Raw genomic sequence first — 18,757 nt, 5'->3', positions numbered from 1 at the left:
TAAACACCACTGAAGTGTTATATCTTGGTAAAATTAATTTAAATTTTTTTAAAAATAAACATGACTTGAAAGCTGCAAAATCTTTTATGACTTTAAATAAATAATTAAAAAAACATAAAAACAACTTTAAAGTGGTAAGATAAATTTTTAATTTTTATAAATATTCTTAAATTTGTTTTTATTTTTATTTTAATTGCATAAATTTTAAAATTTCGTAAAATAATTTCTCATTATTTATTAATAATTTGACATGTATTCCAACATATCATGTTGCATGTTATATTAAAATAATCATATTACATGTCTCATCAGAATAAACACTTACATCATATCGATAAGTATGCATATATCATGATTAAATAATGATAAGAAACATTTTAAAATTTCTCAAACTCAAGTAAACAATTTTTTAAAGAACTATACCAAAATTTAACACTAAAAACATATTTAAGGGGAAGAAAAACATGCAAGAGGAATGGATTCTCTATTTACGTTGTTTGGTTACATAAAATTCTCTAAATGAGAATAAAAAATAAAAGCTCGGGGGAACATTTCTCTTCAAATAAGAGGAATATCTGAAGAATCTAAAAGGTGATGTGTCATGGCCTCTCAAACTCAAAGTCCTGATAAGTGATAACACCTTTCAAACATTGTATGCTTCAGGAGAAAAGAAAGAAAACAAAAAATTGAATAAAAGCAAAGAAGAAACAGGGAGAATTTCAAAAGAAGAGAGAAGCAGAAAGATAAAAGTGGAGAAAAACGGATTAAAACATTGAAAAAAATGAAAGTGTAAGAACAAAATTATGGCATCTGATGCAGAATTGTCAATAAAAGCAAAATGAGGGACGGCAATGCAGATTGCAGAGACAAAGGAAGTAATAGTATTTGCTAACCCAAATCAAATGGGTTACAAATTGGCCAGGGGATTCTATGGTGTTGCTAGATGCACCTAGCATTATTGCTGGTGCACCCAGCACTTAAGGGAAAAATATTGAAATATCCTTGATCCGTAAGCCTTTTACATATCAACTTGATCCATAGAAGTCTTACGGATCAACTTGATGCGTAAGCCTTTTACAGATCAGGTTGATCTGTATGTGCTTAATATCAACATCTGGATCAACTTGATCCGTAAAAGGCTTATGGATTAAGTTGATCTGTACGATTTATGAATCATCCTCACGCACACCCATCACAAATACAAAGAAAGCGCAGGAGCAGTTTTGATATTTTTTAAAAATGATGGTGCACCAGCAATAATACTGGGTGCACCTAGCAACAACCGAGATTCTATTGGCATATTTTTTTTGGGCTTTGTTACTGCCATCCTAGTTTATGCTCTTGCCACCTCGTACTTTGTTTGGTTTTTGTGATCTTCAAAAATATTCCGGAAGAAAACACGATTGTGTTGATAAAAAAATATAACATAAATGCGTTTCTGTTGTACAAGAAGGGTGCAAACTAATTACACAATAAAAAAAAAACTTATTTTTGTTGTGTATTCCGATAAAAGGACTTGTGTTTTTCGTTGTGTATTGTGTTTGTAATTCCTAACGCGATAAATATGTGTTTACACAATAAAAAATATGTTTTCATTGTTTGTACTTTTGAAACATGCCCAACCAAAATGCACTATGCTTAAAAAAGAAGTGAGAACCTGGAAGGTGTGTCATGATGGTGAGAGGAAAGTTGTTTTGGTACAAATCTGGGGTAAAAGAGTGGGCGGAAGAATCGGCCCAACAACCTCAACGATTGCAGCTATTAAACTTAAATAACATTTTGGTCCTATGAGAGAGAAGGCTTTTATTTTAGTTTTTTCTTTAAGTTTTTTATTTTGATTTTAGTCTTTTAATTTTTTTTAGTCTTTTACTGACAAGTAATAGGGTTAAATGTGATGTAATAATGACATTGATAGTTTATTAACTTAACACTTCATCAGGAAATTATAAATAATGTCTTTTTTATTGTGTTTTTAAATTTTCATATGTTTAAAATAATTGATGATCTTAAAAACTAGTTGATCAGAATTTTAAAACACAGTTTATTAACAAAAATTACACCTATCAATTCTATTATATAGGGATCGACATTGCTAGTAATTAATTTGATTTTGTTGCATTTGGTTTCCTTTGTTGGGTAGAAATGAAATTATTTTTGAGAATTTTACCAACCATGACATGGTTTAGGCACTAATTAAAGCTAGAATATGATGTTTGGTAAAATAACTTATAAATTAGTCAAAAGAATAAATAGCGTGTTTGGGTTAGATTTATGGGAAGAAATAATCAATTATTTTTTTCTGATGAAGACAAAACAATAAATAGTTGTTTCTATTTTTTCATGGTATCACCATAATTTTATAAAATAAAATTAATTTAATTTATGATGTTATCTAAACACACTATTTATAAGCTACCTAAAAACCTTACTAAACACACTGGTTAGCTCAGATGAAAAGACTAGGTGCTTGTTTTTCATTTCATGTGTAGTATCTCACGGAATCACTCCACTTTATTGTTTGCATTCTTTGCCTAAGGGGGTCTCGATATAATAATATCCTTGGAGAAAGTTTCGTCATCATGTGGATAATTCTATTATGGTTACGGTGTATATATTACTGGCCGAGAATATCTTAATTTCTTATTTAATAATTTCTCTTCTTATAAAAAAAAAAAACCCTCCACTAAGTTTTTCTGCTAGCCTCTTTTGCACTATATTCGATAATGAATGTTGCTTGAAAAGGAATTAAGTTGCATGATCCCAAAACTATAATGAATTTTAAAAACTCAATTACATTATCCTGTCCTAAAATTGGAGACATGTGTGAAATTCTCAAGATTAGTGGTAATTAACGGGGATTTATATTTTACCAAAAGTAAAAATCACGATAATACAGGGTAGTATTTCCTTCTTTGTAAGCACGAATTTCAGTTTCATATAGCTTAATATGGGTAAGAAAAAAAAAACACAAGCATCATCACTTTTTAGTTACAAAATTATCACCTTATTTTAATTCTGTTTCCTATTTTTAATGATTTTGTACTATATATATATATATATATATATATATATATATATATATAAACATCCTGTCAACAACTTTTCAATATTTTCGGTAAAAAAAAAAAAAATTTGAATATTTAACATAAATACTAACATAACTCCCTATTATAAAGTCATGTTAGCACATGAGGGCTCTAATAGCTACAAGAACTAAACGTCAGAAAAAAAAAAACTACAAGACCATTGAAGCAGTCGACTTTGGTCCCAAATTATCTAGGATCTTAATTTTTTTAAAAGATTTTAATAAATTATTTATTATTAATCTACTTGAATGTCTATATAAATGTTCTTAATTTCTCATTGATATGGAATGATAAAGTCTACTTGAATCACAGAAGTACTCTAAAAATATCAGCAAGGACGAGTAATTACTTGTAATATACTGAAACTGAAACTGGTATAGGACAAATACACACATGCAAATTTCCGTGGGATTACATGTAATAAAGATATACAATCAAAACAATTTATTTAAAAATAATACCTAGAAATTTGAATAAATATATTAAAGATAAAAAAAATATAAAAAATTAAAAGTTAACATTTCAAAATATGATAAAAATTACAAAAAAATTATTTATCAAACACTTAAATAAACTTTTTAACTACTAAAAATTTAAAAGCTAAAAATTAGTTGCAATATTTTATATAGGTTTATAATTTTTATTTTTTTAAGTTCCTTAACCAATATTAGAGGAAAATGATCAAGAAAGACTTTTTCTTTTAACCTTGCTCTTAATTAGTCAAATCGTTTAAAAAAAAATTAGGCTAAAGCTAAAGTCTAAACACTAGTTACATGAAAAGCAGACACCAATAGTATTTGTCTACCTTTCATTAATAAGCAACATTCCATTCCCACCATCTACGCTGCTACGATTCTATGTACCTTGCATTTTCTTTCTTATCCTTCAGATTGCTTTACTATTCTCGACAACTGTTTTAATCTTCTGAATATATTTAATAAAATAGCAATGCCATATTATAAAAGATATAAAAGAAAGACAAATATAAAGTTTGAATTAGTTAACATCCCACCACCAAAGATTTTAACCTTGTGAATATATTTAATAAAATAGCAATGCCATATTATAAAAAATATAAAAGAAAGATAAATAAAGTTTGAATTAGCTAGCGGATAACAGTTATCACAATTGATAGCGATTAGTTTTTATTAATTAAGTAATCTAGGATTTAAATTTTGGTCATCGGGACAACTTTGTAATCATACTATTAGGTCAACAAAAAAAATAGTTAACATCCCATAAGTATTTTTCTATTTACATAATAATTATATTTTATTTCTACATTTATAGTATAAAATATAAAATCATAAAAATTTAAAATAATTAGTATGTTCCTCCACGTTATGTGATTTTGATTGTATATCTTTATTACTCTCCCATCTTAAAACAATTGTCAACGCTGTTCTACACATATCCAGATAATAAATGGATGACAAAGAATATTAATTTTACAAAATTAACATTATATTATTAAGAATTTATTTATAAATTTTATTGTTCATCTTTAATATTTTAAAGATACAAGTAAAAAAAATAATTAATATTATACTAAAAATTTAAAATGATAATTATTTTAATTTTTTTATTTTTCATAAAAATTATAATGAAACAGATAAAGTAATTATTTAAGACTTCTCTACATAATCTTAAAAACCAATGTAAAATTCTACAAAAAATGATTAAATATATAATATGTGATGGAAGAAATTAACATACCTAACCGGACAAACAATAATAAATTTTGTTACAGGTGTTTTTCTATTTTTCTTTCTCTCGTAGTTTAACATTGCACGTAAAAAATCCGGCATATCTCTCTAGCGTGGTGCGCACTCTCTATTTTTAAAACGGCACCAGATCCGAAGCAAGTTAAACCTCGCGATATTAATGCACCACACCACGTGCAAGTCTTCTACTTTCATCATTTATCTTCTATCGATTTTTGGTTCCATCATATTAGAAAAAAGGAAGATGGACACTGGAAGGCTGGAAAGTGCACATTTGGATCCATGATGACATGGATAAGGGTGATGGTGGTGCCATTTTGGACACGTGTGTAATGATGACATTGTACATGGGAGGGACCTATGGACCCTGTTTCTTTTGGTCTTCCACAACAAAAATGTTACATTAACATCTATTAGACTAGTTGTTATTAATATTTAGAGAAAAAAAATACAAGTATAATAAATTTTTTGATATAGTGAAAGATAGAAATAAAAAAAGATGATGAGATATTTAGATATCATTATCATTCTTTTGACAATTCACTCTGTCATCACGAAACCTTTCTTATATATTCTTGCTTCTCTCTGATTCATAACGAATATTATGTCACGTCCATGAATCCTTTACTGAACAACCGTTAAGCGAGATGCCATGAGAAGAAGGAAAAATACAAAATTGAGATAAAAAGCTACTTTGCTTTTTCCCTATTATTCGCTCAAGCTAGGAGATATGTATAATATATGGAGCTAGCAGCACTTGCCAATTTGCTTCATTGGTACATTATGACGACGATAATTGTCATGTGAACCGTTAAGCGTTCACTTTCAATTTAAAGCCATGCAATGGCTCCTCGGCACTTTTGATCTCTTTAAATGATGAAAAACATATTTAGCAACTTCAATAATTGAAGGATCAACCCCAAAAAGACAATAACACTTGCAAAATGGACCAGATTCTCTTATATACATTTAAAAAAGTGATTCTAAGAAAACAATGCGAAGAAGAAGATTTTAATTAATTAGTTTATGCAGTCATTTGTTAAGTTTATATACCAGCAGGCACACACACATGGTCCCCACACCAAATAAGGGGAATCATAGCTCGGGATGGAGAGGATATTCCAAATGGCCTAAAGGAAAAAAGAAAACGAGACACAAAAAACAGGTAATTGAATGAAGCTACGGAAAGCTGAAAAGAAGCATGCAGGCAAGAGGGGAAGGTCGAAGAAAAGACACTTTTCATAGAAAATTACCAAACAACAATTAATATTTCCCACAATACCCATATTTTAGATCACCAATATTTTTTCATAGCAGGAATTTTTGTGTTCTTTGTATATTTCCCACAAAACCCAATTTAGTTACTTTTTCCTTTTCTTTCTTTTTCTTCATCACCTCACAAAGAAGGTTCTACTAGTTCTATTCTGAGTGCAGAGTTTGCAGAAAAGCCACCTTGTTGTATCCCACATAAAAAGAAAGAGAAAACAGTTAGCTATACATAAACCAACCCATCACCACTACCACTAGCACCGTCTTTTCAGAGCAACCAACAAAAGTTGCATGCTCGTTTTCGTTTTACCTCGTGTCAGGTTAGCTTCCTCACCAGTGTACTCCAATGGCTAAACATACACTACAAACTCACCCTCTCATCAACCTCCATTTCTCTTTCTAAAACTAAAAATGCAAACTCTATCTCTCTCTCTCTCATTGAAGGCATTCAATGTAAACGAACCCACTGGTAGCGACCCTCCAACGGCAAATCTCTAACAATATCAAAGTTGTACCTGCACCCAAGGGAAAGTTGTTAGTTAGTTAGTTAGGGTTCGATTTCTGGTACCGCTAGAGTGCGAGGTGGCTCACATTCCTTATCCTGTGTCGCGCGAAATGAAAAAATAAAATAAAATACTCTTAGACCATAGAAGGTTTTAAAAAAGGGTTCGCGACCCTGGTTTAGGTCGTATCATCAAGGCTTGTGACTGTAATTGAGACTGCACCAGTAATTTGCAATATTAAAACTTTTATTTGTAGCAATCAACTATATATACTACTACTTACTTCTCTGTGAACCGTTTTTGCTCGTACTTTTCAGCCATCGCGAAAAACTCTTCGATCTCCGCCTTCGGCGGCGCCTTCACTTTCAGCACCGCCGCGGAAGACTTCGCCGGAATCATCGCCGATTCCTCCGAGTCTCCGGAAAACTCACTCAACAAACTGAACAACCAAAACCGAAACAAATAAATAAATAAATGTAGCGTTTCAGTTGCGACAACACGTTTCGTTTGAAAATTTGATCGTGCGTACATGAGAAACAAGTAGAACAAAAAAAAATAAAAATAAGTAGAACAAAAACCTGAACGATTTGAAATTGAGGCTGGTTGAGTCTTCTACCGTTTCGAAACCCTTGGTCTGCATTAATCGGCGAAGAATATCAATAAATATAGAAATTAAATAGGTTAATTAAACACAGGAAAATTTGGAAAGGTAACTCGGAAAATTAAGAAAGTAAAAACAATTCGCAATAAAAATAAAAATAATAATAATAATTCAGAATTTCGAGGACCGAACCTGCAGATCTGACGGCACGGAGTGGAGGTCCTTAACGTGGCTGGAGCTGCAGCAGGAGCGATCGGAGCAAAACTCGCCGGAAACAACCGTGCAGGCGGAACTAAATGAAACTTCCGGCGAGACGATAGTGTGGGGAAACTGCATATCGGAAGAGCATAACTGGAAGGAAGTGGAATGAGCAGCAGTAGCGGTGGTTTTTCTTTTTTTGAAAATGGAATGTTGGCTTGAAGAAGGTTCTTCCATGGCCAGAACTGTGAGAGAGCAGCAGCGTTTACACTCACCCATTATTCTTTTCTTTCTCTGTGTCTGTGTTTGTATTGTGGGAGAGTTTCTTTTTTCTATTTTGAGATGGGGTAGGCTTAGGGAGAGAGGTAGAGGGAGCTTAAAAAGAGGGTGATCGCAGAGAATATTTACTGAGCGCAGTGAATCGATCCTTGGACGGTTCAGATTTAATTTATTAATCAGAAGGTGGGTCCCTCTTGTCTCCCTCCCCTTCGTCCTTCTCCAGCTACAGTGGCCACTAAACGACATCGTTACGATCATTGCTACCCTTTTAGCCTCTTCTCTTCTCTTCTGTAGTTTAGTTCTGTTCTTCTAAATAATAAATTTATGCAGAACCACTAAGTACGTCGTTTCTGTGATACTGAATTCCGTTTTCTTAAATAAAATTTTGGATTCGTGATTAATCATCAGCCACATTATTTATGTCTAGTTTTAGATTTTTTTTTTTTGAAGAAGAAGAACGCAGAATAATTTGAAATGAGTAAATAAGAATACTTATTATTTCGTTGTTTTACAAATAAGTTGAATCAATCACACACATATTGAAATTATAGAATTAAATGATGTCATTTAGGATTTTTATTTCCCGCTGGTGGGGCCAAGCTAGGCCGAATATCGACACGATAAAAATACGAATCTGTTCCTATGCCGATTTGCAACACCCCATGTGAGACGCTTCCATCTGTGTATGCACTACACCTTTACAAGGGTAAATTTTTGTTTGGGCTTTTTCTCCCCTCCCTTTTAGAATCTTAGACGAACTTTTTCATGAATATTTATAAGGAAAATAAAAATTGAAATAAATTTCTTCCATTGCCTTAATCCTAAGTTAAAATCAGTTTTCATTTTGGAAAAACTAAAATCATCTAGCTTCTTTAAAAAATTATTTTAATTTATACATTCTCCAAAAAAAATAATTTTAATTTATTCATGTACGTGTTAATTTTAATTTATAAGAAAAGTTTTTTTTTTCTTATTTTCTTTTCCATAAATATTTATGAAGGTACATATTTAAACTAGATCTTATTCACCATGCATCAGTAAGAGTACAATAAATTCAAAAAGGGTTTTAACTGTATGATAAAATAAGATCCAACAACCCTTACTGGCTGAGTTAAAATGGATTTGCTAATATAAAATTAACACATAACAAAATGTCACATGGGTGTTTATATATATATAATGATAGTGTTATTCATTTTGTTATTTAGGAACTTTTTTTCCTTGGTATACAGCAAAATTAGGTTAAAATCTAAAATTATATGAAAACTATTTATCAATAAAAAATAAAAATGACGTACTGAATATATATTTAAAATTTTATCAATGGAAATATTTTTTAATAAATTGTTCTTACAACACATTGTAAGGATAAATATCATAAAATCTTACAAGAATCATAAAAAGATAAATATCGCGGTAATTACAAGCTAAGTTGTAAATTAATTTTAGGGTAAATTTTATTGAATTTCAACTGTCATAAAGCGAATTATGATTCCGTTTCAATATAGTTTTTATGGAGATTTAATTTACCCCTAACGTTTGGAATCTTTAAAATGGAGTAACTTATCCGGTTTATAAATGAATTCTAATATTTGCGAATAAATTTATTTTTTTAGAATTATTTAGTTTATGAATCATGTGTAGTTTTTTTTTTGTGTGTGGAGAATATGAATCATGTGTAGTTAGTTATACATGTGCCATGACTAATAAATTATGCCACATTTGATAGTATTTATAAATAATTTCGTTTCAAGTGAATAATTTCGATTTTAAAACTGAAAATTTCCAAATATAGCTTAGTTGAGCATAAGCTTGATTTGGTAGAAAGAAAGCAAAAAGATGAAAAAATATGGTAAAAGTGAAAATAAAGTCGGTATATAATATATTTTGATCGTTATGCTTGACTGAAGACAGATGGTTTACTTCAATGTTGATATATTCTGTAGATTTCATTTGTAAAGTGTATTGTTGCACTCATTTCTAATATTCGTATTTTTTTTATCAAGTAAACTCAGATAAAATTTAATCTAAATTTTTCACTAAATCGTACAGATTTTTTAAGAAATATTTTATTTTAAAAGTACTATTTTTAGCATTTCGCATATGTTTGGTTACACATGTATGAATGAGTGTGGTCTGCCTCCGTTTCGAAGTTATTTTTAGCAGCTCATATAGGCTTAAATAAGTTTTTAATTTATATTAGTATTTTTTATTTTTGGTTATGAAAGTTTATTTTATTTATTTATAGTTATTGTAAGTTAACCTTTTTTTGTTTTTGGTTATTGTAAGTTTTTTTAATACGTTTGTGTTTTTTTTTTTAATTTTAAATAATTTCTTTAAGATTTTAATTTTTTCATTCCATAAGTTCATGTTTATAAAGATTAAAATTAAAAAATTACAAACTTACAAGAACTAAAAAAAAAAAATATCTTACAGAAATCATAATTAAAAATAACAAAAAAAACACAAACATACCAAAATTAAAAATAAACAAATATTTTTACAATAGTCAAAATTGAAAAAAAAAATAATAATAACTCAGAATCTAAAAACATATTTATGTTTAACTTTTATATATGCGTTTATCCAATGTTTGATGTAGAAATTGAAGTATATGTGCGTTTTTAACGTCTATTGCTATTCAATTAATTAATCATATAGAATCGATTACAATCAAGATGGAAGAAAAAAGCCCTATAAAGTTATTGAAAATAAGCAACTATATTAATAAATAAATTTAAGTTAATTTAAATAAGCAATTAGTTTATAGATTTAGTTAAAAAAAATCATCCAAAACGTGTGTTCTAATTCAATTCCGATTAATGTGTGCTACATATGTCAGTTTATTTTTTTTTATCACCAAACAAAATATATTAATTATTATTATGGTACCAAACAATCCATATACACAAATCTGCATCCATTTCTCCGTACCTAATTCTATTTTTCCATCTCTCCCCATCAACTAGCTATTTACATGTCAGTTGTTGTATTAGGCATATGTCACATACGTAGGATCATCAACAGTGTATGCGATCTATCTCTTTAGCAGGTGACCTCGAAGAAATTTATTTTGGGCAGGTACAACGCATACGAATACTATAATTGCGAAAAAGAATTGAAATAGATAAACTTCTCATTCCTACGAAATAAGATTTTAATATCGATTATTAATCAATATTAAAAATAATATCTTTAATATTGATTTTAAAAAATCGACATTAACATAAAAATAATAACATTAATTTTTTAAATAACTAATGTTATATAGTAAGAATTATAAAAAAAAAAGTCATATATGTTGATATCAACATTGATTTTTATTAAAATTGATGTTAATTTATACATACAACATACTAAAAATCAATGTTGTATATATATATTAACATCGGTTTTTTTAACAACCGATGTTAGTAGTCAACAAATAATATCGATTTTTTATGGCTTTTTTATGGTAGATTCATACGTTAAGGTTAAGTCTCTTTTGTTAAATTTGACGAAATTTTGGTAGTATTTCGCATTGATCTTCAAGTACACGATATGAAAGCGGTGACATTAATTTTCTGACAATCAAGTATGCACTCATAGAACAACTAGAAATGCATTGTACAAAAATTTCATTAAATTCAACAAAATAATCTTATCCTTAACGCATGAATCTACCATAAAAATATAACTATTCCTAAACCGTCCAAACGGAGATTTCAATATTCAATACAATGATTAATGTAAACTGTCAGTAAGAATCATTGTATTCAATCTCAAACAGGAATCTAAAGTTTACTCATGATGAACAAAACTTGTATATAAAACATTGGTCATTAAACACAGACAACAACATAGAAAAACATTGATAACAAAAATGAGCATAAAAAGTTTATGAAAAACTTTGTACCTATGATGTTGATCAGTATAATGTCCAACAACGAATGTCGGGATCACGATGTAAACAAGAACACAAGTAGTGCCTACAAATTAAATATTTGAATTAGAATTGGAATTGAATAAGCAGCTGAATATATGATGGCACGTTTAACTTATTTCATGCTATTGCAGAAAATGAGAACGTTTCAATCTAATGCACCAAATGAGTGATGAAATGATGAATTCGTGTAGTTAGTGACTGATTTATCATTATTCTGTAGTGAAATTTGATTTGCATGCTAACAAATATTAGTCAATGTGGTTAATTTATTGTAAAAAATCTTAGAATTCCTTGCATTGCATTTACTACCAAGCCTAAAATTAATGGATATCAAATACTATTATTCTGATACTCTATTTGAATCATATATATACTCTTTGATTTGCAGTGCAATGATTATTATAGCATAACGGAAAGCATGCGATAGTAGCAAGAGGCACACCACACCACAAACATAAGGTGCAGAGAATCTTAATCCTCACAACAATCAGTCAATCACAACCATGTAGAAGTACTGTAGCACTATCTCGGTGTGCCTTAATAAGCAGGGTGATGAAAAAAAAGCATTTGAGATCAAACAAGGTGATGACAAATAAGCTAGATCTAGTTATCTAGATTAGTAATAATTCCTTATTAAACAAACAAGGGAATGTACCAAGGAAAAACACATAGTTCTACTGCATTATTTGATCCAGCAATCCTAAAATCCAAAAACAATACCATTCCCACATAAGAATTTTGTAAAAAATAAATTCTAGATTATATAGCAAGGGAAATGAAATCCACACAATCAATGAGAGCATAAGTAACAATAATGCTTATGTAAAAAACCAATACCACTTAATTTGCTTTTAAAAATCATAAAAAAAATCAAATCAAATACCTACTTTAGGTACCATGATAATTAAACAATCATGTCCTCATATCAACAATGAGCACAGGTCAAAAAATTTTATAAAAAAATTATCACAACCCAGTTTCCTATTAGACATTATAAGAAAAAAAATAGAACATAACTCCACCAACACTTTCAAGCCTTAAAGAACTATGCCACAAGTATAGAAATTAATATAATGCATATCTGACATTGAATACAAAAAAAATCAAATCAAATATTCCATTGTTCAAGTATAAGGAGCATTGGATAATAAAGATAGATGCCATGAAACACAATATAGCGAAAGAGACTACCATCAAACTATATGACGCTTCCACCTCACCGATATTCTTAGTTGTGATTGTAGCAACACCAAATTGAGTTAGGGCTTCAAATGTAGGGACACTTACACTTATTATCTTTCCTGGGATCTTGGAGAAAAAGAACCATGTTAGAAAAATTTAGAAAAGCTTTTTTACTATGAAAACAATAATGCTGCTAGACATTATAGGTTTCTAAAACCAAAAATCACACCCTAGCATCAATAGAAACAAAATTGGCTAAATTGCAGAAACTTCTCACAATCATTTTTCAAAATTTTCCCTGCCCATCTCATTTTCAAAATGTTTACATCCATTTATGATCAAGAACTTCATTATTGGCAACCCGTATTTGGCATATGAAAAAGTGGTTGGTAACAGCCTTCTACCCCCCACCAAAAAAGAAAAGAAAAATAGAGTTCAACATCATATCGTAAAACAATTTTGTCACTGAATGACTACAAAGTCCAACATCTCAAAATGATTTTGTCATCTTACAATCTCATTCAAGATAACAAATCAATTTTACACATCAACTTTCACATGGAAATATTACAAAAAGAACAAAAGTTTCAAGTCACTTGTGACATTTTTGAAATCATATGTATATACCAAGTAAATATTATACCTTTGATAAACATACTCTACATCATTCACACTTAATTCTAGCACAAGGTTTGTATTAAGAACCTCTGTAATTCCTATGGAGAAAGAATAACTCCTAGCACTCTGCATACAAATAAATAATTTCCCAACACCCTGAAGCAATAAGTCAAGCTGTTAGAGGTAATCAACAAGTTCTAGACTATTTCATCAAGGTAAGAAAGTACAATTATGCAAAATAAACATAAAATTAGGATGATACTATTAAGGGAAAGGTCACCATTCTGGAGCAGTATCAAATAGCTTATCAACTTCAGCAGGTGGTAGGGATCGATCCTTGAAAAGCATCAAGTTTCCAAAAACAAAATTAGAAAAATTGTATTGCTGTTATGCATGGAAATTGGAAAGCCACCTAAGTGAACAACATTCCCGACCACATACCTCAACGGATTGTATCTTCGAGTGAGTAATGAAGAGGATTCAAACTTTTTGATACCAAGGGGTGCTCAGAATCAGAAAACAAGCCGCCACGTACCTCAATGGATTGTATCTTAATGCTCAGAATGAGAAAAGAAGCAACCACATACCTCAATCTCGCGACAGCAGTGATGAACACCAACTCTTGGAGCAGTTGCAGGTTCAGCGGCGTCGATGGTGACACGTAACGACTAATGGTGACGAGGAGATGGCAGTGACATGTCGCAAAATGCAGTGTCGTGACAAGGAGACGGCGGTGTCGCAAAATGCTAGTGAGGGAGAAAGGGTTTGCGAGACTGAGCGCACGGGGGAAAAGGGTTTGAGGTTTTAATTTATGGATAAGACAACATCGGTTTTTTTTTTATATAAAAAAAAACCAATGTTAACATCGGTTTTATAAAAAATCAATGTTAACTAGTTGATGTTAACATCGATTTTTTAATAACCGATGTTAACGTTCTAAACTTAACATCGATTTTTTAAAAACCGATGTGAATTAACTCAAGTTATTTATAAAAATGTTATCGTGCTCTTGTTAACATCGGTTTTTTGAAAAATTAATGTTAACCGTGCGATGTTAAATCTATAAATTCTAGTAGTGATATATAATTCTTAGTTAATTTATTTTATTGAAATGCTATTTTTTTTATAACACCGATAGTGCTATTTAGCATGAAGGATGTCACACTAAATAAATTAAGACAACATCCCTCACTTTTTTTTAAAACAAATATGATAGAGTATTTGTTAGAAGTGAACCCTTTAATTGGAATAATTTATTTTATCTATATGACTGCTTAGGATGAAGGATATACGCACATGAAAGAAAAATAACGTGTACAGTGTCTTTTTTTTTTATATATAAAATAAATATAAAAAATATTTTCTAAATAGATTGAGTTTACAACAACTCATGTTACTAACTAATTAACTAATTAAGGTAGACTTTCTTAAATTAGTTTTTGACTCAGACGGAGATATATCCCAAATTAACAGAAAAATAAATAAAAAAACAATTCATGAAGCCAAATCACCAAAAATATGTTTTCATTGATAAATCTAAACAAAATGAATTGGGTGTCCGAGAACTTATTTTGATTTTTATATTATTGATGACTCAAATAATGAGGTACTTGTGCAAATAAATACTATATATATAAAAAAGAAAAACAGAAGAGGACAGACAGAGATTACTCTTCTTCTATCCTCGATACATTATCAACCACATGTGAGGTTTAATTCAATTTATTTGACCTTTTATTTTTTGTAGCTAAGCCCACCACCATGGGCTCCTCTGTGTTGGCATGCCACTTTCAAACTTTCTTTCTGTTCTTTTTTCCCCCTCCCATTTGGACTGCCATATTTGCACACACTGAGCAAAAATTATAGGACCATGCATGGCTCCGACTATTAGCTTTTTATCTGAATATTAAATATTAAATTGTTAGTAGGGACTACATCAACACTTGAGATTCTAGATTCAAATTCAAATCTTGCAGATTCAATTGAGCACTGTTTTATGCCCATGTACATAACAACATTGGAAATGGACCACGTACTGGCTGTGACTCTATTATTAGAAATTTGGAAAAGACCGTTGCTGTGAGTACTTGATCAAGATATCACTCATCCCAACTTGTGCAGGTAAGTTAGTCACGCCTCCTTATTAATTGCATATGCAGTTTAAAGTGGAAGAGAATTTGGATAAATTTTAGGTTTCTCTGAGAAAGCTTTGAAATCAGCTTTAATTTCAAGAAGTGTGGCAGCTTATATTTTGGAACAGGTTTATTACTGGCAGAAAGTAGATGGACTCAAACGGAAAAAATTCATGGTGGTAAATATGGGTAGGTAACGTACGTTCCTTTGCTTCCGTTACTTTTTTGGTGGAAGGTAAATTATGTATATGACATGCATGCAATAAAGTCCATAAATTAGTAAGGTAACGCTCATCGATCAAAACTTATTATAATTTTTTTTACACATTTTTCTTTTTACGTTTTATTAATATTTTTTTAATGAGAAGAGATTATATTTTATCGATTTAATTTAAACAACTATTTCATCATTTAATAATTTTATATAAAATGTAATTTTTATAAGTCAAACGATTAAATTATATTTACATATTATTAGAATTATCTATGTTAAATCTTATTAAAATTAAACATCAACAAAATAATAATGATTTTTTATTAATATAAAATTTTATACAAATAATTTATATAAAATAAATTTTCAATTCAACTGTAAATTTTAAAGAAATATTATTAAATTAGAAGTTATTAAATAATATAATAGTTTATCAAAGTTACACAAATTTAATTTGATCTCTTTTTTTTTATAATATTTTTCCCTATTTTTTTTCTTTGTCATACTACTTTTTTTTTATTCTACATATACTTTTATTCCTTTTCCTATGTTTTTTTTTTATAGAAATTGTTATGCTCAGGGATATTGATACACCTGGTTGAATCTTTCCCTCACATTACTATTCTCAGATTTCTCCTGATATTTTTATAGTAGGCGAGATGTAAATTTTACTATTATTGAATATAACACCGTTTTGTATGTATATATACATTAGTAATCTTTTGCACTCATGCCTTATACATCAAGAGAGAAAAATGTCGGTGCAAAAATCGTTTCTATTTAGAAAATTACTACTCGCACACTTCATTTTTTAGTTATATTGTTTATCATTAATTACATTATTTTAAATTTGCAAAGTTTTTACTATAGAAATTGTCATGCGCAGGGATATTGATACTGATACAACTGGTTGAATATTTCACTCACACTACGATTCTCAGATTTCTCCTGATATTTTTATAGTAGGCGAAATGTAACTGATATAAAAAAAATTAAATATGCAAAGTCCAAATTTTAGCCAACAGTGAAGTGGCAGTGTAAAGCTAAAATTGTGCCCGAAGCATTCTTGGTAAAAAGAAAAAAAAAAACTAACTCTGCTTTAATCCAAACAACGCAGAGACAGATAAGAAAAAGAAAAGGAAGGAGTGAAGAAAAAGAAGCAGAGAAAGTACTCTGCTAATGATTAAATTGTAAGTTTATTGTTTACAGAGAGTATAGATATGCAGTATGTTAGAGATATATAGTGGGAACAATAGATGGGCACTCCTTCCAATGAAAGGGGTGGATAGTAACAGTGATGTAAATAGGTATCGTATTCATTTGGCTTATATATTGTAGTGTCTAATGAAATGAAGGACTTTGATCTAACACCATCATAGCGTTAACTGCTATTTATTACACCGTACCATCATTTGGTTTGGTTTGTTTAGTGCATGGAGACTATACCATTAGAGGATATCAATTTGGATTCAGTTTGTCTAGTTATCTATCATTATGTCCATGGACAACAATCATGAAGCACCCAAATGAATTGGTGTAAAGTTGTTTCAGTTTAATAAGAAATTTTAAATTTAAATTTTGATATACATGCAGTAGCATTAAATGCTTAGAAAAAAAGTTTTATACAGTAACCCTACTTGATTTAAGTAGAATTGTTTCCTGTAAAAGGTACTTGTATAGGATTTGGAAAAAAAAAAGTCCATATGACAACCCAACCCAAAGAACAATGCAATGCAAATATCAAGGCCAATGATGTTTCAAAAATGAGGTAGGATTATAGAGGATTTGAATACTAATGAGGAGAGACTAGTTGGGACTTTGTGGTTTTGTACTTGCATTGCATGAATGAATCCATCCCCTAAAGTATTTGAAGGTAAAAGGGGCCGATGAACAAAAAATGGGCAAACCCGCAAACCACGGTGGTGACTTGCTGGCAACACTACTTCCAGTGTTGAGGACAAAAGGGCCAAAAAAGTGTTAAAAAGAAAAAGACAAACGATGATTCCACAATCCTTACACATGTCCTCACGGTAACAAGCTCTATATTGGAGGTTCCCACATTGCATATTTACATGCATCAAAACATTCAAAAGGACGCCAGCATAGCAAGCTTTCGATTCACTTTTCATGATCATTATTTACTTTTTTTTTTTAATTTCAGTCTAGTATATCTTAATCTTTTTCTAAGTTGGTGAAAATTTATCTTTCTCCAATTCAAGGACTGTTACAGGATTTTATTTAGAGAGGGTTAATATGTTTCCTTGTATTATAGTATTTTAACTCACTATCGTGTACCCTATTAATAACGGGAAAGGAAGTAATTTTCGAGTATTGGATTCCTCTGCCTTTTAGTCTTTTGCTGTATTATTCTACCGTATGATGTACCCGAATTATCACTTGTGTTTTATTTCTATATTGGAAAAAGATAGCAAGAATTGTCATATTTATCATCATTATTATGATTACCACCATTGTCAAGATCTATAACTGTCAATACAACCATCCTCATAATCATTAATTATTGTTACCGTCACCACTAATATAATTGTTGCTGTCATGATAATTATTTGTGGTAGCAACGACAATCATGTTAATAATAATCATTGTGATAGTTGTGATGATGATCCTGGTGTAAATTATATCCTTAAGATATTTGATTTTCTATTTGATAAATCTCATAGGAATTTTATGGTTAAATGTAGTTTTATTTTGAATCTAAAATATTTTAATCTTAATTTTTTATTTTAATATAATGATTGAATTAATTATCTTCATTCTCACAATGATAATTCTCATATAATATAATTACACATATTATGCCTTATGCCATATAGGTACAATAGGAAACATTTGATAAAAATATACATAGTTAAGATAATAAAACTATCCAAGACTTTGTATATTTCACCAAAAGTTTGTGTATAGTGTAAATAGTATATACATTACATTCATAATGTAAAAAGAAAAAAAGCATAAATCTTTTTTATATGATTAATTTATTAATTTTTATAATAATTATTTTTTTA

The 18,757-nt window shown here is 29.7% G+C and overlaps 1 protein-coding gene across 1 annotated transcript; it reads right to left on the bottom strand.

The window, feature by feature from the left end:
- Positions 1-6,031: 6,031 nt before the first annotated feature.
- On the bottom strand, positions 6,032-7,760 carry LOC114419674 (cyclin-dependent kinase inhibitor 7-like). Its single transcript, XM_028385416.1, has 4 exons — positions 7,376-7,760; positions 7,161-7,216; positions 6,866-7,021; positions 6,032-6,594 (listed from the first exon to the last, which is right to left on the bottom strand). The coding sequence occupies exons 1-4, from the start codon at positions 7,658-7,660 to the stop codon at positions 6,528-6,530; spliced, it is 564 nt and encodes a 187-aa protein (XP_028241217.1). The 5' UTR covers positions 7,661-7,760; the 3' UTR covers positions 6,032-6,527.
- Positions 7,761-18,757: the final 10,997 nt, after the last annotated feature.

The sequence above is a fragment of the Glycine soja genome, chromosome 7 (assembly GCF_004193775.1).
Source record: "Glycine soja cultivar W05 chromosome 7, ASM419377v2, whole genome shotgun sequence".
NCBI lineage: Eukaryota > Viridiplantae > Streptophyta > Magnoliopsida > Fabales > Fabaceae > Glycine > Glycine soja.
The sequence above is the reverse complement of the archived record's forward strand: the minus strand, read 5'-3'. Positions and strand labels throughout refer to the sequence as shown.

Bases quoted from the DNA above. Each gene is read 5' to 3' on its own strand.
- LOC114419674 (XM_028385416.1), bottom strand. From the start codon at position 7,660: ATGGGTGAGTGTAAACGCTGCTGCTCTCTCACAGTTCTGGCCATGGAA. The intron at 7,022-7,160 runs GTTTTTGTTCTA...TTGGTTGTTCAG, and splicing joins CTCAATTTCAAATCGTTCAG to TTTGTTGAGTGAGTTTTCCG. The intron at 6,595-6,865 runs GTAAGTAGTAGT...CCTTGGGTGCAG, and splicing joins CAAAAACGGTTCACAGAGAA to GTACAACTTTGATATTGTTA.